The sequence below is a fragment of the Sparus aurata genome, chromosome 14 (assembly GCF_900880675.1).
Source record: "Sparus aurata chromosome 14, fSpaAur1.1, whole genome shotgun sequence".
In the NCBI taxonomy this organism is placed as follows: Eukaryota; Metazoa; Chordata; class Actinopteri; order Spariformes; family Sparidae; genus Sparus; species Sparus aurata.
The window spans coordinates 12,402,117-12,423,012 of record NC_044200.1 but is presented as its reverse complement, the minus strand read 5'-3'; the positions used below and the strand labels follow the sequence as shown (position 1 = coordinate 12,423,012).

General features: G+C 42.3%; 1 protein-coding gene across 1 annotated transcript; it reads left to right on the top strand.

Moving 5' to 3' along the window:
* Positions 1–7: 7 nt before the first annotated feature.
* gxylt1b (glucoside xylosyltransferase 1b) lies at positions 8–10,063 on the top strand. Its single transcript, XM_030439717.1, has 7 exons — positions 8–1,137; positions 3,252–3,462; positions 3,566–3,697; positions 4,038–4,289; positions 4,499–4,622; positions 4,862–5,034; positions 8,550–10,063. Exons 1-7 carry the CDS (start codon positions 935–937, stop codon positions 8,709–8,711), a joined length of 1,257 nt encoding a protein of 418 aa, XP_030295577.1. The 5' UTR covers positions 8–934; the 3' UTR covers positions 8,712–10,063.
* Positions 10,064–20,896: the final 10,833 nt, after the last annotated feature.

Here is a 20,896-nt window from a genome sequence, read left to right as displayed (position 1 = left end):
ATTTAGGGTCCCGACCTCCTGCTTCTCCTGCCTCTCACTTGTGCATCAAGTGAAGGGGGCATAGCAGAGACACAACCCGGAAGCCTGGCCTCGCCTTCAAAATAAAAGTGCACAACGAACCTATATAGGTGGTGGGAAAGGACATTCAACGAAATAATGCAGGCAGTAATGGAAATGTGAGTTCACACTACAAAAATAGAATACAAATGTATTTAGTAAAATCATATACTAACTCAGACCACACTAAATATATAAAGTATTATATATTCAAGTTTGTCAAAGGTAAAAAAAACAACAACTTGAATTTGTTGAAAGGTCGCTAAAGACAATGGTTGCAGCAAACAATTTCTCCTTTCCTCAAAATATAGTCTTTACGAACAAGAGTGAACTGCACAGAAGAGATATCTGAGCCATCTGCCTGAATAAACAGGTCTTAAGTTTCATTAATGACAACACTGACCAGGTGCTGTTCTGTTTTCTTTTGTTTAGAAAGGCCTGAAATGACCTTCTGTCATTAAAATAATTACAGACCTTGTATCCCTCTGACTTGATGAATGAGCATGATAGGAAAGGTAGATTTCAGCATTTCCAGTTTGTGACAAAATCTTAAATCCTCAACCATACTAAACAGAATCATGTATTGACAGCTGCAAAGAGATGCTGTATGTGTAATCTTGTATGGTCTTCCCTTTTGTCTCTTGTTCATACACCAAGCTACTACTGTATTTTTCCCAAAGCTTGAAAATCAATGTGGTGAAAGAGCTGCAGGGTGTTGACATGGCCGCAGAGGGCGCAGTCGCAGCGCCTGATAACACTTACTTTCCAAACCTGGACCGGAAGTGCGCCGCCCCAGCCTCTAGCTTCGCAGTCCTCCTGATAAACGGTAGTTTGTGTGTCATGACTTTAGCTCGGAGTTGCGTTTACAAACTCCATAATGCGGCGTTACATTCGTGCACTACTGCTGTGCACAGTGTTTGCCGTGTTTTCGGGCTTGTTTGTTTACAGTAAGCTGGTTTACTCGGACGTGCCGGTCGGTGGGAACGGACCGAAGAGGGGTTTCAGCCCACCGAGAGTCCCCGGAGGCAGGCGAGGGGCCGCGGACAAAACTGGGCCCCAAAGCCAGCACTGGTACAATAGGTATGACTGTGATTTGGAGGTCTTTTTTTTTTTTTAGCTTAACAGGGTACACTAGACCAAACAATTCACATTTCATAGTTTGAGTGAGGGTAGAGATGTAGATATGAACTCTGTATCACACTTGTATGTATAGGAATGTGACGTTGACTGACCGAACAAACAGCTAGCTAACAGTATGTAATGAAACTGTTTGAGTCAGAAGTGACGCGAGATTTGGACAGGTGAGACTCCAAGAGGGGCCCCTCTGATTTTTCTAGATTAAAGGGGCTCTGTGTAGTTTTAGAGAAGAAAATTAAACTCAGTTTTAATATTTACAATAATAAAGAGGTAACACTGCAAACTCACAAACATTCATCTTTCCCATAACTGAATAAACAAGCTGGTTAGAACACTGTTTTGAAGCTAGAGAGGTGGCAGGGTCCGCCACCTCCAAACAAAGTGAGGCAGGAAATTGTGTTGTCCTTTCAGGTCAGTTTGTGTATGCAGTTTATTAAGTCATGAAAACGAAGAGAGGTTTTGTTTGTTTAGGAATACGAATCAGTCAGTGAAGACCTTTCACTTAACATAATAATGTATTCCCCCAAAACTACACCGTGCACCATTAAGTGATGTGTCGTTAAAGTTGTAAAGAATAGCGTGTCTCCCACAGACCAAACCCGCCTCACAATGAGCCAAATTCAATTGAAATAAAGTGTATAGAAAATGTGTATCTCATCATGTGAAGTGACATCTGTAATTAAATGTTAAATGCAGTTGCAAACTCTGCTTTGTTTTGTTTTCACAGCTGACTATTTGTGTCAGTGTTTGAGGAGGGGGATAGATGGGGGGGGGAGTGGCTAATAAAGTTCAAAAGAAAGAGGCCACAGTTTTTGTCTGCCTTTCAATCCCTCACAGAGGCAACTACCATCATGACTGCAGGCATGGCTGGGTCCACTGAGATGAAATCCACAGCTATGACATTTTAAACATTTCATTAGATACTCAGTTAAATATTTGGTCTATGAAAAGGTCTAGATAATAGCTCTTCAAAGCCTAAAGGGATTTCCCCCAAAGCTTGAAACATAAAGGGTTTACTTTGACATAGTACAAAGGAAAGCAGCCATTTCTCACTTTTGAGAGGCTGAAAACAGAGAGAGTTTTGGTATTTTTGCTAGAGTCGGCTAACATAATATTATCACAGATACATGGATATTTGCATATATTTTGTCTGATATGTGCAGATATAATTTTTTTTGATTTTTTTTTTAAATATATGTTTTTTGTTCTTTGGATCCTTAAGGACAGGATAGCTGAAGACATGATAGGAAACAGGTTGAAAGAAAGGGGGAATGACATGCAGCAATGGGCCCCAGGCTGGGACTTGAACCTGGGGCCGCTGCAGTGAGGGCAGTGCCTACATGGAACGCCCACTCTACCCACTGAGCTAAACAGCGCCCAAAGTTATTTTTTTTTAACAGGTATTGGTATTGGTATTAAATCCCAGTAAAGTTTACTGTTGTCTTTTGGATAGTAAAGTTTCTTGTTAAACCAATATATCCTTCCTATGTTAATGTACATACCTTGGTTTGATAGTCTTTGATAACCACATTTGAGGTATCGTTGCATGAAATATGTTTATGTTTATAATTTGTGTATTCATGAATATTGGCCATTATATTGATATCAGAATTTCTTTATGCCCCAAGTTGACTTGACTCCAGTTCTGCTTCATAGTAGGACAACAACACACTGTTAGGAGTTAACCACCCAGTCTGAGAAGTAAACATATAATAGTTTGAGCTGATGTCAAGCAGCTTCACCGATTCAAGGATTCATGTGTCACATTATTATGTTTCTCAGTATGTACAGTGAAATGCTGGCCTACTCTAGAGGATTAATGAAAATGGTATAAAGCTGATGTTAAAACATCCTGTGGTGGCTTGACATTGATGTCTTTCATCATCTTTTTGCAAATAAGACAAAACTGCAGTGTGTGTTTGCTTCATGGAAAACAAAAACCCTCAAACCGTGCGCACTTTGGATGCTAATAGCAAAGAATGGCTGACGCCATTCTGCAACATCATTATTATACACAGGTCTCACTCATTCTGAAATCTCTACATCCTCTCTCTCAGGTACATCATGCGTCAGCGGGGTCAGGCGGAGGCGGGTGGTGGCGGCGTGCAGAGCAGACCGGATCCTGCCATGCATCTGGCTGTGGTGGCCTGCGGGGACAGGCTGGAGGAGACTCTCACCATGATCAAGTCTGCTGTGCTTTTCAGCATCAAGCACATCTACCTGCACATTTTTGCTGAAGATCAGCTTCACGCCAGTTTCATGGAAGCTGTGAGTTAGAAATATTTGGAAGTGTACTTAAGTTTGTGTGTTGACCATATCCTGTTCTGTGGATTTGTACATGCAATTCAATATTCAATTATCTGTTTTCCAGTTGGAGTCGTGGCCTGGTTTCATTTGCTCCAAGTTCAACTACACAGTCTACTCCATCAGCTTCCCCAGTGAGAACGCAGCAGAGTGGAAGAAACTCTTCAAACCCTGCGCCTCTCAGAGGCTCTTCTTACCTGTGAGTTACACATAAAGAGAAGATGCATCAAAGTTCTTTGTAAAGAAAAAATGTAACAGATTAGGAAATCAATGTCTGGGAAAATGAGATTTCTGAACTGGAAAAATATCACCGTAATTTCCCATATTTTACAAGTCACAAACTTCACTTTTGGTATGAATTTATACTTTATCATCAACAGATTAAGATATGGAAGAAAGAGAATATTTTATATTTTTAAGAGCAGTTCACCTAATAATACATAACAGCAACTGCAGAACAAATTGACACTAAGAATCATCACCAACAATGGAGAACATCCACATTATTAATATTCTAAGTGATATCTTTGTCTTTGCAGCTAATCCTAAAGGACGTGGAATCCGTTGTGTACGTTGACTCAGACATCCTCTTCCTGCAGCCTGTAGACCGCCTGTGGGAGTTCTTGTCCCAGTTTAATTCCTCCCAGCTGGCAGCCATGGCCCCGGAGCACGAGGAGCCCCGCATCGCCTGGTACAACCGTTTCGCCCGACACCCTTTCTACGGCAGGACAGGCATCAACTCAGGAGTCATGCTGATGAACATGACAAGAATGAGGAGCTTTTTCTTCAAGGTAAGACTGAACATTGACATTTGACTGGTCAGTCATGTTTGGTTTATTGTAGCGGTGTAATACGTTTCTTAGCCACAAGATGTCCTCCTTCGATTGCAGTTGCTGTGCACTAAGCTCTGAGGAAGGATTCCAATTTGAACCTTGTCAAACACCTGACATACAATAAAGGCATCTTTGTGACTGTTTTGTATCCATGTGTATGTTGACAGAATGACATGACATCTGTGGGGCTGCGCTGGGAGGAGCTGCTGATGCCTCTTCTTCAGAAGTACAAACTCAACATAACCTGGGGAGACCAGGACCTTCTCAATATAATTTTTTCTCACAACCCAGGTAAGTCTACACAGTCCGGGGGTGGCTGGAGAAAAAAATCAGGCCAAACGGGGGAAACACCCATCGTAACATCTTATTTTACACCAATAGCTAGAAAAACTATTTTATAAATGATACTGAGAATTTACTTCTACCAATTTCTATATTATCCCTCTTGTCTCTCAAAATTAGAGGAGCAGCCTCCCTTGCAGTGATATGTTGACTAAAGATTTTCTTTGTTTGCGCACCTCCACTCCCAGAGTGCCTGTTCGAGTTTCCGTGCCGGTGGAATTATCGTCCAGATCATTGTATCTACGGCAGTAATTGTGCGTCTGCTGAAGAAGACGGCATCTACATACTTCATGGAAACAGAGGGGTTTACCATGACCGCAAACAGCCTGCCTTCAGGGCTGTTTACGAGGCCATAAGAAAGGTGGGCATTCTTGTTTGTGTTATGAGTTGCTTGAATTAAGTAGTCCTAATGTAGGTTCTGTGAATTCAGGTACTGGATGCAATATAGGCCTCTTTTACAATGTCCATGCCAGAAAAATCAGCAAAAGAAAAATACAGAACTCTCTACATTGTTGAGCAAAAAAGACAGAAAAGATTTCAAGTGGCTGTATTTGAATCCAACAACTGATCCATCTAGTGCCAAGATTTATCTGCTTTAATGTTACCAAGTGTTCACACCTAGTTCATAAAATTAACTCCACTTCCATTAATCTTTTAATAGCTTTTTTATGCTTCATTTTAGCCAGCTTCATTACAGACTTGTAAGAAAAGCTCTTGAAAATGTCTTTGCATATCTGGGTATGTTTGGTGATCTATTTCACCTCTAAAGATTGAATACTAAATGTAGATAACAAGACTTACTACGATGTGTGCAGTTCATCTACAATTACATTTAATAACCCCCCCAAAAAAAGTCAATAATCTAAAATATTAACAGGTTTTAGCGTCTGCCCCTGAGGCTTCATAAGGCTGTGTCCCAGACCCACAGACATGATACAGGCGGGTATTAACAGTAGGAGAAGAGAAAAGGCATCAGTCAAAAATAGAGGACACAGCTGACTTTTTTTAGCTGGAAACATTTGCGTTTTTGTAATGATCACAGGTTTAATTGTGTTACACTTCCATTTACACATACTGAATGCAGACAGTGGAGCAAATCAAGTCTCTACCAGAGTGGTGACTGAAAACTGCACCCTGTTACGAGTCTCATGGGTATATTAAAGTTTTTTAAAAAGAGGCTTGTAGGTGTAATTTAGTGCAGCGTCTGGTGAAAAGGGCCCTTTTATAACCCCAGTGACCCGCCTGCTCTCCTCCATTGAACTGTTTCTTCACCCTCCCAGATGAGATTCTGGATTGGTGCTGACCCTAAACACCCTAAGTGTTAGCGACAACAGATTGTCCACACTGAGGAACACAGATCTCCACCATTTTGAAAAGGTTGGAGTGAAAGCTAATTTCCCCCATGAGGATGTTTATGGGTTGTTTACCGGCTCTGTAATGATATTGACGACACAAGTGGCATTTACTTAATGAAGCCATCAACATTGGGAGTCCCATTGCTTTCCTATTAACGAAGCATTGAACGTAGATCAGAGCGATGGCTGATCCATACCTGATCCGTGGCCTGCAGTTAAAACTGCAGCTTTAAAGGACAGGATCAATTACAGTCACACATGTACCTGTGCTGTTTGTGCTGCTACATGGGAAAGTAAACCCCACAGCAGGCAATAACACACAGATTTCCAATAATGTGTAAGTATTGATACTTTCATAGATATGTGATTAAGTCTGGTTTGCCAGGAGGATGGAGGAGTATAGATTGATTCTCTGTGTGTTTAATCTCACAGAACATTTCATCTGCTTCTTGTTGGTTCATCTGCAGCAGAACCTCGGGCTATGTGTATGGTGTTATGGAGTGAATAACTAACAGGACAGTGCTACATTGGCAGCTCAATGAAAGTGCTGGAGTGAGGAAAACTGGCACCAGACAGAGGACTGTTAAGCACATTTGCTTAATTTTTAAATAAAAAATCCTACTTCCATCATGGTTTATATACTGGGACTGTGACAAAACGTCTTATTTAAAAGGATTCAGAATGGAAAGGTTCAAAAAGGGTGACATTGACCTGTGAATGAGACTTAAAAATCTCTCTTTCTTCAGTTTTAGCCTACATTAGGCCTACAGAGTGATGCTTTAATTGTCCATCTTAAGGCACACTCAGAGGCAAGGCGAGGACGGATTGTCACTTAGGTCTTTTTAATCGTTAGCGGATGGCATCAATGTCTTGGAAAGATAAAATATTTTTTTAAAGTAGTCGATATAATGGGTTGCCAAATATACTTGGCAGTCAATATAACTGAGTGGGCTGCCCAAGTAAAATGTATGTGTGGGAAACACAGGTAAAATTGTCCAACACATTCCCAAAAATGAAGCATATTGTCAAGACAAAGGCTGATAATCATGTTATTTATGTTGGGCATCAATTATTTTCACGTTGATGTTTTGTTTCCATTTAAGAAGGTGTAACTAGTTAATGATAAGCACTTTTGCTTGTAAAATGACATAAGTTGTGAAATGATTAACTAAATTGATGGTAATTTTCTGTTAATCAGCTGATAGTAAACCAGCAGCATTTCAGGCCTGTATCCATCTGTTCTCAACGTCACGTCATTAATTATACTTAGTTTCTTTCGCAGCAGTTAGTATTCTTAATAAACTAGAGACAAAGTGTCCATGTCCGGCATCTTCAAACAAAGAAACGGGAGTACAAGCAGCAGTGCTCCTCCCTGTCTGTCTGCCCGTCTGCGTCTTAAACAGACCGCAGCGGTCTGTCCATCATAAAGCGTCTCCTCCCTTCCTCCATTCCAAGAGGCTGAGCCCGGGAAGCAGCAGTTAAATTTTACAGCCGATGGCACGTTAAGAGTCAGAGTCTGCACACCAACAGTGCCCCATCAGCCGCACAAAATCAATACACCAACTGTAAATGCAACTTTATGAGCGGCGGGTGTGTGTACGTGTGTGTGTGCTCATAAAAACGCCATTCTCTTTGTGACCCAATATCAGGGACCCAACCGCAAGCAAATGAGCTGGCATAAAAAATGGTAATTCCCCTTTGATTTCCTCGGAGCATTGTAAAGGCTCCTTCATTATTGGAAAGACATGAAATTTCTTCTGTAATCCCTGCTCATCACCGGACGGTAAGCCTATAGCATAAAACTGACTCCAACAACGTGGGCTCCTTTATGTTTTGCCCGGCTGACCGATCAGATTAGATTTGGAGTCCCATCAGAGTTCGGCATGCCTCGCGGATTTAGTTTTTAATTTATCGAGGGAAAGATATCTTCCAAGCACAAATGCTGCCCAAAGCACCACTTTGCTTACTTACTGAGGGAATCTGATCAATTTCGCCAAAACAGTGGGGGGTTGAGAGGCGTCCTCGGGGGAGTTTTGACAGCAGTTTGGGATTTCAGCTGCTCATTTTCAGCTCCGGAGCCCACTCCTCCAACCTTTAGACCAACACCACCCCCGTCTTTTCCGCTCTGTGAAGAAACCTCACACTGGTACGAGGCATCTTACTTGGCAACATGAGACCAGATGGATACACAACAGTCTCCTTCATACCATATGAGCCTGCCTTTATAGTCAGAACAAGTCTCCTGTTACTGCACATAAAGTGTGTAAATACACTTCACAAATCACATTCCATAAATTCCTTATGATTCGTTGCCTTTTAACTATATTATTTACATTAAGATTTTCCATCTAATTGGATTACATAAATTCAGTGGTCACATTTGATGCATCATGTTGAGTCAATATAAATAAATAACTAGAAAAGAAGAGTGACAAACCTGAAGCATGTAAACTTATTCTAGTAGTAACACAAAATGAGTCTCCTTAAAATCTTACCAATGAATTTGTTTTTTTCCTTCCAGTACTCTTTTGGTGCAGATCCAGTGACTTCTTTGCTGGAACCTCTAGAAGAGGAACTAATAAAGACGACATACACTTACTGCGGTAAAACTCACCCGCTCTTCACCAAGAAACTGGCGCACAGCCTGGCAGACGTCAACAGGAAGGCCCCAAGTGGACGATGACAAAAATGTAGCACGGTGATTGGACGAAAAGGCCAACAGGAGAGATGCTGTGCCTTAGCCGAACGTTTACAAGGGTGGTCAGAACAAACATGGCCATACATACTCGTCCTCGAGCAAGAAACTAAACAATTTACTTCTAATCTTGCCAGCTGAAACCTGATGTTTAAAGCAGGGCTTTTTTTACCGATGTGCAAAAAAATGGAACCACTACAGACAGAAGCTTTTTGAGTTGCCAAAATATGCAAACACTACTTTGTGGACAACTAATGAGTGAAGCTTTTGGATGAACTGTTAACAAGATAGTTTGTCTCAGACTGAGACTTATAACTGCTCGCCTTTTGTAAGTTGCTCTGGATAAGAGCATTATGTGAATGCCTGAAATGTGCTGAAACTTCCAGGCCAGATGGCCTTGTACAACTTAGCATAGGAAAATATTTACTACACATATAACCTTGAATTTGTTTTCCAGGTACTCTGACAGACTTTTCACATTTTATATTTTACTGACGATTTTTTTTTTTAAACAAACAAGCATCTTGGCTTTTCTTGAACAATATTCACCATGGTGCACAAAAGATGTGTAAAAGTTTGACTTTCCATATTGGAGAATTTATTGAACCTTGTGAAACACTCTCATTAAAAGAGACAGAATCATATCAGAGCTGGACGAAGGCTTTCAGCAGGGCCCATATATGAGCGACGTGTGCACTGGGCCACTTTCAACCTTTAGAAACCACCTTATTACCAACAAGAGCTTTCTGGCCAAAGTTCTATTGTGATTTTCGCAAGGGTTGTGCATACGAAAACTCTACCAGAGTACTGTTATTTTATCTGTTACACAGGCTACCTTAATAAAAGTTAATCAAGCTAAACAGGGTGGTTAACACAGTGTATTTTCCGCATACACAGGTGTCACTCCCACTGAGAAAAGGTCATTTATATGTTGGATGGCGTCAGTCTGCATATATTTCCTTATGTTTCATGAACACTACTGAATAATTATTATGTACTCCTTTTTAAAAAGGTTATGTTGTGTCAGTCTAGACACGCAGCTATGCTAAAAATCCTGTGTGATCGTAAGATTACGACACACAGTACAGACAGCATGCATTGCTGTGAACATGTGAATAAGCTACAAGTTTCTCTCCTGATGCCAAAGTATTTCTTTTTTATTACTATAATGACGGGTTTTGAACCATTGAATGTATTTTAAACACTTAGGGTTGAAATCAAATTGTTGTTATCAGTGCGTCTGTTGGTATGTCTATAATGTTGGCTATCCTTTGTGATGTGTTTACTGGTTTAAATGTCATTGTGTTAAAAAAATAAAATTGAACTTTTTTTTACAATAACCACCAGAGGGCAGCATTTTTGTGATTACAGGTGATGTATTGTGAAGATGTTAAAAAAACAGTAGTTCTGAGGGAGAAAGACATGATTAATAATAAAGAAACAATTATAACGGGAACAAAACAACTTAAAGAAACAGAAAATGAACAATTATGAGTTTTAATTCAAATGTAATTTGCTGATTAACATATTAGCAAGACTTCCCTTGTTACATGAAGCAAATACAACACCTCATTTGATTTTCTTTCTCTCTTTTAAGCCAATTTAAAGCAGCTTTGTTGGTTTCCTCTATAAAGATTTAAGCTGAAGAAGATGGATGCTTTGTTTCTATCGCCTTCTCGGGCAGATCGATGGACTTGCCAATAATCACTAAGCCACCAGTGATGCTACACCATCTCCGCCTCAGCTCTAAGGTGCTCATAAAGTGTAAGTGATGGACCAATAACGCGGCCCTATAGTTGCCTGTCTGTGACACTGTATGGCATTGACTACGGGGAATGAGTTTATGCTTATTCCTATTAGGCGGAGGATACAACCATCAGTTTATGGCTCCAGAGGAAGTTTGATTCATTGCCCCAGAAATATCCTTCATTCATCACTATATATCCATATGAGAGCTTATCAATTACCTTTATTGACCTGTGTGCTTAAATGCAACATGTAACAGGCCAGGTCCCCAGGGAGAGGGAGACAATGGGCTTGAAATGAGCACCATGTTGAAAAATTCAATATCATCCATCCTCCAAGGTTTCATTTTCCAGAAACTCCCATGTTTTATATGGTAATAAATAAGTCCGATTTTATTTCTTTTGTGCCGTCAAGGCTGGAAGAGAAACTATTCAAAATAAATATGTGACCTCCAGCGTTTAGTGCGGGGTCAGAGAGGGGAAGATGAGGGAGAAACGGGCACATGACGGAATAAATTAGGTGTACGTGTGTGATGGAGAAAAAGATAAATGGATTTCAGGTAAGGTCGACCCTTTTTCCTCCATTGTCGTGGGACAAAACGTTGAAGAGGAGAGACGAGTGTATAGTGGGAGGACAGAGAAAAAAGGCTGATGGAGTGTGTTGGTGATGAAAGTACAAGAACAAGGCTGTCGTAGCCAATAAAGCAATTAGAGCCCTCTGTTGCTCCAGAGCTCTGTCTTTTGGATACAGCTTTCCTGAAAAAACGCGGTCGGATCTCAAAATGGTGTCATCAAAAGAAAAACAGACACACATACCAGCACCGTGTAATGGGACTACATTGTCGCCCTGAATAAAATATGAGGCTAATTATGAACTGTATTCACTGATCAAACCTGAATCACCACTAATAAAAAGTCTAGCAGTGAAATCTGAAATGGTTGATTGAAAGCACAGACTGAGCAGCAGAAGAGAGAAACCCGACATGTGAAGTGGAGAAACTAATTGAACTAAAAAAAATCTGTGAATCGAGGATAAACAGACGCCTGATGAGTGTGGAATGAGCAGTCTACCTTGTTATTTTTTTAAACAATTAGCCAATAATTCTGTTACAAACATTTTTGTAATTTGTGACTAATGGATTTAATTGTATTATATTAGCGGACTCTGCCTGGACTGGGAGCTTGGAGCGTCAGGGGAGTGTTGGTGTTGTGCTAAAGATCAGACTGTCGGCTCTTGAGGTACAAGATGGTTCGAGGCTAGCTGGTTAGCATGCCAACTCAAATAAACATCTCCGGAACACCAAAACCATGAATGTTTGCATTTTCTAGATCAAAAAGCTTTAATATAATCTAAGAAGTCAGTAATGGCCTATTGAAATTCACCATCGGTACGGTTGTCGGTGAAATTAACCAAGTGGCCATTCAAGGAACTGCAGTTTTTTTGGCTACATTTTTCAGCTGCTTGTCCTTGAGAGCCAAGCACCTACGTCACCCTCTATGCAACTCAACCTTCAAAATTCTGTAGGGGATTTGATTTGGTTGTGTCATGCTATCAGTGGCTAACATAGCCTCGAGCTGCTTGTGCGAGATTGTCACACATTTAGAGACACGTTTTGGCCACCAGACGATTGTAACTCAAATATTTGCACAAGTGGAATGTCAGGCTGCTTAGCTGCTAAACTCTCTGCCACGTTCACCAGCTAAAATGCTGACGTCGTCTCTTTGCTGTTCGGTGCTGGGCAGGTAACATAAGGTGAGTTAACGAAAAGAGGCGCCTGCTGTGGCAGAGCATTACACCCAGCCACAACAAAACAGTGAACTTGAAGGCTATGAAACCAAAACAATCAGCTGAGAGACGCTACAACTAGCCATTGAGCAGACTGTTTATATGAAGATATTGATTAGAGCGGCTTAAACTGTCCTGACATTATTTATTGTGTTGCAGAGATTTCTATATCTATTAAGTCCCTACCCAGTAAGTAAACTGTCCGATAGTACACTGCACCAACACTCCTCCATTACTCAGAACCCCTGGTGTGGCCTGAGTCAGCTAATACGACATAGCTAAACTAGTTATCTGAGCTTACTAGCTAACAGCGGCTAAGGTTCGCTACAGTTAGCGGTTTCCCTGGTGATATGCTGCCCCCTGTTTGATGGGATATGAATTTGACAGGTGGTGCATTCCTACATATTGCACCTTTAAAGAGGGGACTTTGACAACTGGAGACCAACCGGAGCAAAGAGTCCATCGGAGCTCAAACCCACAGCGGTTCTTATTAGTGGCTTATTGCTGGTCGATGAAGCCTTATTATCCATCAGAAGCCCTTTGTGAGCGTGCCTCGTTCGAAAGTGTAGCCTATTTCAATACGTGCTGTGAGAGCGCTGGCTTCACTTGTAGATACGTGCCATTTATAGTGAATCTCCGCTTTGATCTAAAGTAGAATTCTCTCTTATTCATGTGACTTGCCAACAAGACAAGACAGCATCCGTCCAATTCTGACAGCTTGAATCTAACGCACATACAGAATATGGATGCATAATGCACACATGTTTGAGCAGGAGTTATTAGGTTGAGACGCATCACACACACAGGCGCGCACACACTCACTCATAGACTATACAGCTTCTGCTCCGCACATTCGAACATGGATGTCATACCGCACTCCTAGATTGCACAGCAGGGGGTCATTTACATGTTGTAATAGGGTCTACACATCACAGCTGTAGGAGATGAGAGAAGGAGAGGGAGGCACACAGGCCTGAATGCTCCCCACAAACCAAACGTCATGTACCCGCACGTCTTATTTACATGTGTGCGACTCCGGGGTACGTTTGATGCCCAGCGAGATGGAATATGACATCTTTGCTCACGCTGACACCGAATGTGCTTCAGCGATTCACTGGGCACGTCACAGGAAGAGAAAGAGAGGGGGAGTGACAGGTATTTCAGCAGATTGGTTTATTTACTTCACAGCTTATTTTTTTTTTCTGCCTCTCTCTCTGTGTTTGTCGGGCTTGACGCGCCAAATGCCACGGAGCCAAGCCAAAGGATGTCTGTCCAGCTCGCCGCGAAATCTCGCCGTTCGCAGGGGGGCCGCCGGTTCTCTGGAATCTCCCACCATTTTATCAGGCTTCCTGCCAAATGTAGACCTCGTCCTTGTTTTTGTCCGTAATTGCTTTGTCTGCACGTGCCATCCTTTTCTTTCGTATTACATTTCGCCGTGCCATCCTCTGTCCTTCCCCGCTTCTTGCACTCCCCCAAAATTCTTACCTTTTCACATTATTTCTTCAAGAAATCCACCTTTGAAATCCACTTCAGTGTCTGACCCAGTTTCTCATGCTTGATTTCTTCTTTCCTGCACCCATCTAAGGGCACGCAAAAACCACACTGCGAATACAAAAATACCCAATACGCTCATCAAACATGCTCATATTTTTTTTGTGCTGCTCAAGAAATGGCAACAGAATGGTTTCAAAGACGGATTGTGTTGCAGGAGTTCTCACCTCCAAACGTTTTGAGAGTGTGAGTCTGTGCCGCCTTGGGGATATGAGCTGCTTCGCTTTGTACTAGACCGCAGGCACACATAAGAGCCAAAACAGGGCTGCTACAGTAAAAACAGACGCATCCAAGGACAATAACGAGACGGGATTGTCTTGTCAAGCATGTAGCATTGTTGAGCTAGCAACAAAATGGGGATATTCTCAAGTGGTTTGAGCACCTGGATTTGCTAAATATAAGAGCTACGTGATTCTCTGGAAAGATAGATACTCATTTCTCAATGGTTAATATGAGGCTACGACCAGCAGCTAACTTAGCTTGTTGTAATGTGTAAGAATTGGCCACCTGTTGAACTCATACTTCTAACAAATAGGGGCAGCATATCACCATAGTAGCTAACTGATGCTTTCTGTGTTCTGATAATGACGTAAGGTACATTTTAGCTTGTTAGCTCACTTAGCCATGCAGCTGGGAGAAAGAGGTTTTCAAGCCGGGGGCTAACTGGTTAGCATGCTAATTTCAGTAGATAATCTAAAATGTAATGTCAAAACTGTGTCAACATTGATAACTTTTTTCGGAGGGTTTGAATTAAAATTCGTACATGTTGCACTTCTGAGTATTAATTATGAAGCTAGTCAGTGAGCTTTGGAAGTATGGATTTCTTTTACTTTTGGACAGAACCAGGCTAGCTGTTTCTAGCTAGCTGAGAAGTTCAATACCACTCTGATATCTGTTTGTTATATACAAGGCTACAACACCACTTAGCATAACAAAACACAGCTTTCACACTTCGGCTTTACAGGTGCTGTTAGGAGCATTTTGTTACTTTTGGACAGAGCCAGGGAAACAGTTTACTCCTGTTTTCAGATGTTATGCCAACTAAGCTAACTAGCTGCTGGCTAAAGCTACATATTAACTGTGCACACATGAGTATGGTATCAATCTTCTCGTCTTACTCTCCTCACGAAAGTGAAAAGGCATATTTCCCAAAATTACCAACTATTGCCTGAAGTATGTTTCTTTAAAGTTACAGGTTACAAATAACAATATATTTTTTCAAAAACTTTTTTTTTTTTTTTTTATTAAATAAGCTTATTTAAAAACAACCAGTTGATATTACCAAAATACTACAGAATTTTCCTTAGAATCCTTGGTTGTATGTTTTATCCTCCCTGTAAAAGTTTTGTTTCAGGCTGCTACGTAGTCACGTTCATGCACATAGAGATCGCATACGTCATCCATGATAAGCTACTAGCTAAAGGTTGTGCATGGTGTAAAAAGTTTAGAAGGTAACATGCTGCAGCAACTTTTTAAATACATCATATTCCTAGTACATTTAAAACGTTACACAATACATATGAACACAGGGACTGCATGCACACACAGACCCCTCCCACTCCCCCTCTGCCTATGAATCCCTTATGAAACTTAAAGCCGAAGCAGAGATAGAGGGGCTGACATCAGAAATGAGAGTGACCATGGCGCTTTCATATCCCAATGTACCCTGACCCTCCTCCTCTCTTCCCTCCCACATCCTCATTGTGCAACAATAGATTTCCCATTACTGCTCTCCTCTTCGCTCCATGCCTCAATCACGGCTCGACAATGTTTACCCCCGGGGAGCGATCTGATTCACAAAATACCTCAGTGAGTGCTCGCGTGTGGTCCTACACCCGCGAATATTTGCACATGGGTGCAAAAAATGGCACTATGGACGCATATGTGTGTGTATGAATATGTGAGTATGAGTGTGGTTGTGTGTGTGGCGTGAAGTGTATAGCTTTTTTGTATTCCAAAAACCCCAGAGCTTATCTTTTCCTTTCTCCTCTCGTTTTACCCCGCTCTCCACATTCTCTGTCACTCACAACACACACACACACACATACACACACACACTCTCTGTCTCTCTCTCCCCTGCGAGCTTTTCAATTAGGTAATTACAGTGGTGCTGAATAGAGCCTGCCTGGACACTGGCGCTCTATTGTAGGAGCACCTGTCCCCCCATAGACAGCAATTACCTGCCAGGCTGGAGGGGAGTTGCAGGCTATTGTCTGTGTGCATATATTTGCCTGTGTGTGTGTGAGTGTGTGAGTCTAACAGGGACGGTCTGTACTGTAAATGCATCTAAGCAGTCGTGTTTGCTAAAGGGTCTATTGGTTATGTGTGTGTGTGTGTGTGTGTGTGTCAGAGCCGACGCCCTGCAAGGGGAGGCTGCACTTAATTAATCATTTACCCTGGGAGTGATAGAGGAAGATTTGGAAAGTTCATGTTTTAAAAAAAAATAAAAATCAACCTGATTGTCATGTGGACTGTACATGGTGAATGCCCGTGCTGCGTTCAGGGTATGTAAATGGCGTGCAGCGGGAGCGGAGCAGCGTGATTTTGCCCTGAGGCTGGAGGAGTTTAGATTCGGCGAACAGCAGCCACTAATACAGTTCACTAATACCCCTGAAGAGGGAGAAGAAGAAAAAGAAGAAGAAAGCTGCGTAACATTCAAGATAAACAGTGATCGTGGGTTAGCAATAATAGCTGGCATTATGCAGTTCGCCACAACGGCGGAAATATTGACGTACACACGAAATGCAATGGCTGCCCATTCATAGAAAACATTGCTTCAAAGTGCTACTTAAATTCTACAGTATATTGGGGTCGTCGGTGCTTTGAAATACGAAAGCCGCTGTGATGTGTCTCCGTCACCACGTTGGCTTTCGTCTCGCGCTCCTGTCAGATCTATGCAGTCTGAGCCTTTTCGAGAACGAGCAAAGAAACATATTTCAAACATTTTATCTAGGGCAGTTTGTAACAAGTGGAAGTAAAACGCGGATGATGACACGTTAGATCACCATAATCACATATAGCCGACGGCGAGGATCGGCGGCGCGGCGCACTTGAAAATATCGCACGTGTGAAGTTTTTTTACAACCTATATTAACCATGTTTTCATGTATAATAGATGCGTGCGAAGTAAACCTGCCAGGCATGGTGACATGTTTTTTGAAAGGCTTTTATTTGCTCTTTTACAGCCTACAATAACTTTACTGACTTGTGATTGTGGACCCAGTGTTAAATAAGGAGAACGCAGCGTTTTGCGCATCACATTAAAGAAAGCTACTCTCTTAAACAGAAAAGTAGTGCAGCAAATTGCACCCTCGACCACTTGTTGTTTACTCAGGCAGCTGAGGTGTGTTTGTGGAAATAACACCCCTGATGATTCTTGTGCCTGTGTCTTGTTCTGGCAGCTCCCCGGTGTGTTAATTTACGCCCGGGTCCTTCTTTTATAGTGAGCACCTATTGATCTGCTTGGACACACATGTACTGCTCTAAAGCTCTGTCAAGACAAGGCGAAATGTCTGCTCCGAATTGATGGGAGCGCAGCGTGTCGGCGAGTGTGTGTGTGTGTGTGTGTGTGTGTGTGTGTGTGCTCGCTGTTTCACACCATGTTATTCTAAAACCTGTCAAGGTGGCAAAACACGTCACGAACAACCTATCACATCGGTTCCCATGACGATAAGGATCCACTCCGTTAATTAAAGCCCTTTAGTCTCCCGTTATGTTGCGTGATGGACAGGTTAAAGTGTCCCATTAGGGGCCGGTACTCGGAGAGGATTCACGCACGCGCATACAAACAAACGCCTCAATTTGGTGATGTGGCTTGATGTCTGTTCACGGCTGTATTATTTCCCCCATGTAAAAGCGGTGGAGCCGTTACACAAGCGGCGTCACCGGCTGCTCTGCGGATTCCTAAATGATTTCAGTGGGCAAAATGCATAGTGACTAATGATGAGGCATCCTGGCACGGCTCCAATTCCCCCCGTAATCACACCGCATTCAAAGTTTATCAGCAATGTTTATCAGGCCCAGCGCTCTTGATGTTCCGGGCGGGAGGATGTGAGACAGGATCCGAGGCTGATGGTTGTGATCAATCACTGATAAGCATCACACGGGACTAACGAGGCCTCCTAACGAAGGAACACGGGGAAAAAAAGGATGTAATTGGGAAAACTCATCTCGCTCAGAGATGGATTCATACCGTCTGGGGAGACTTGGGAGAGGAGGGAGGGTGAGAGAAGGAGATGTGAAGTAAAAAGGTCAATACATAAAACGCCGCACAAGGCAGTGAGAGACAAAGACTACAGCTAACAGTTTGTCCATCAACAGTCACGTCCCCGCCAATTAATCCTTGAGAGACGACTGCTGCTCTCTGTCAGCTATGTTTTTATTCTTGATGTATATTTCAAAATAAATACCGCCTTCCAGTACAACAAGCAAGGATACCAGTTGTACCCCGGTAAGCTATTGTTGGTCATTGTTAGCAATACCACTCGACAACAACACATTATGCCATACTTGGCGCAAAAGTATGGTGGAACACACTGTGTATTTTCCAGACTGTGCGTAATCTTGTCCAAAAGTTGTCTTTCATACATTTGAGATGCTAAGGCTATGCCATTGTTATGCTCCCAGTTTTTTTTTTTAAATGTTGTATTACTTCCTGTTTTATTTTGAAAATGTTACTTTCCCTCACCTGTCCTTTTTCCCGCCTCACTCCACCTGTTCCTGATCCCCTCGTTAGCGTGTCTGTGTATATAGTCTGTGTTCTCCCTCGTGTTCTTGTTAGTTTGTTCCATCTTCCTCCATGATGCCACCCTGTGTTTCCCACCAGTGTCTCCTCGTGACTCCCCGCGGTATGTTTCTGGATTTTGTTCCTTGTTGTTTTCATTGATCTGCACTTTGCCTCTGCCCTTTTGGTTGTTACTTTGTCTTTTGTCCCTGTGACTCATATTTGCATTATTGGATTCCTTGGTTTTTGCACATTCAGCTTTGTTTTACTAAAGCTCGCCTTTTGTTTCTGCTGTCCTGCCTCCCGTGTGCTGTCTGCATTTTGGCTCCTCGCCTTGCTGCTGTTGTCTGTTTCGGGCCAAAATAGACTTGGCGAGTTCTCCGCGGATCCGTGAAAACTAGGGGTTATGACTTCTCATTTATGTGCACATTTTTTATCAGCAGTTCCTTCCTGTGAAGCTAGCAAGCATGCTTTACTGAGTACAGAAGAGAGTAAACAATGGCCACATCTTTATAGCGTGCGGTAGCTATCTTACATATAACCATGCTAGCAAGGCTAGTAAGCTAGCTACTGTCTACGGCAGCCGTCATGCACACACTTCCCTCGGAGTCCATGGATCATACAAGAAGATTCCCAGCTCTGTGGCTCTCTTCTGTTGTTTTATCATATCAATAGCAGAAGAAAAAATGCTCATGTACACCCCATTGATATAAGTATATATAAGTGTACCTTTTACTGTTATACACTGATACCATTGATTCATCCCATGTTTTAATCTCTATCTTTTAGTGTTGTGAGACAAGATTACTCTTGTAAATAAATCACAGTATTTCATAATGAATTTTTCTACTTTTTCTTTTTTTCAAATGCACATAAGACCATGTTTTATTTATTTGATAACCCAAGCAGTCGTGGGCTTTAATCTGTCCGTCTTTGACATAACAACGTCTCTTTTATCGAGTCACGAACCAGAAGTGAGACAGGCCGAACCGTCCTGCGGATCCGCCTGCCGAGGCGAACGCACTGAGGGCGCCTCGGCTGCTCAGACAGGCCTCGCTTTGATCTGGGTCCACGCCGCGTCCTCAGTGCTGACAGTTTATGCAAGCAGCCCGTTGCGTCGATCACGGCCACTTTGGGGTGAGAAACGTCTCGCGCTTTTCCAGAGCTCAGACGTGGAGACGCACTGGGAGGAAGACAGGGGTAAGAAAGCAAACTAAAAAGACACTGACACATGTTGGGTTTTTAAACACGGAACGTCTCAATCAATGAGATAAGGCGGAGAGGTCTCGGGCATCTCAAACACAGCGCAACACTCCCCAGTCGAGGGTCGAGCACAGCGTGATGACTTCCGGATCTTTCCTGCTGCTCTGATGGTGAAATAGAAGGGAAACGAGTGTCCTGAATACTCCGATTAGATACCACTTTTTCTAAGGACTCATTCATTAAGAGGTTAATGACTCGAGATGTGAAATTAATTTTACATCCAGTGGAACATTCCCTGTCTGTGCGTGTGTGTGAGACGGGTGGACCGCGCTCAGCCATCGGCCTAATGTTCTTCAAAGTCAAGATGAATGGACCCCTCCCGTCTTTGGTGAACCCAGTCTCTCCTATACCGATCAGAGATATGGGCTTGTGCTTTTTTTTTTTTTTCATGGTCCCAGATTCAATTTATGGTTTAATTAACATTTCAGAGCCAAAAAAGACACTCTCTCTCATGTCTTCAGTAGCGCAGCTGGCCGGAGATGTATTTATGGATATAGTGAATTGAAAATGAAAAAAAAGACAGAAATTTTTCGATGTGGAGATTGTTACATCGTTTGATGGAGCCACATATATGGATTCAAGCTCGACAGCTGGTGGAAGACGTACTGTCAGTGTAACGTTCTCTGGGAAAAGGAAAAAAAAAAAAAAAAAGTCCATCTCTTTGTTCACCGGGGAGCAATAAAAACAGATGGCAACTAAAATGATCCATGTATGCGGTGCGACGACAATTCCTAATCATAATTTATCCCGAGCTCATCACAGTAATGTTGTGTTTGCAAAGTGGTTAATTCCTTTTTGATTCAGTGCCGTCGTAAAAAGACACTCTCCTCGCCGAAGTGAACACTATTTCAGTTGTCATGCCCGCTACGGCTTACTGTCAGCGTTATACCGGCGGACACTGATTAAAGCTTTAAATTCTGATCAGTGGTGATTCAGGCGCTTAATAATGGTCAACAGCGATTAAGCTGTCACTGGAGGGGAAGGTCATTTCCGCTTCCTGGTAATGACACACGCTGCTTTTCAATATCGAACGGCAATTACGCTGGCAGAGAAAAGAAACTAACACCAGCTAATTTATTGGTTATTATCTATAAGATACGCCGGT

Bases quoted from the DNA above. Each gene is read 5' to 3' on its own strand.
- gxylt1b (XM_030439717.1), top strand. From the start codon at position 935: ATGCGGCGTTACATTCGTGCACTACTGCTGTGCACAGTGTTTGCCGTG. The intron at 4,290-4,498 runs GTAAGACTGAAC...GTATGTTGACAG, and splicing joins TGAGGAGCTTTTTCTTCAAG to AATGACATGACATCTGTGGG. The intron at 5,035-8,549 runs GTGGGCATTCTT...TTTTCCTTCCAG, and splicing joins TTTACGAGGCCATAAGAAAG to TACTCTTTTGGTGCAGATCC.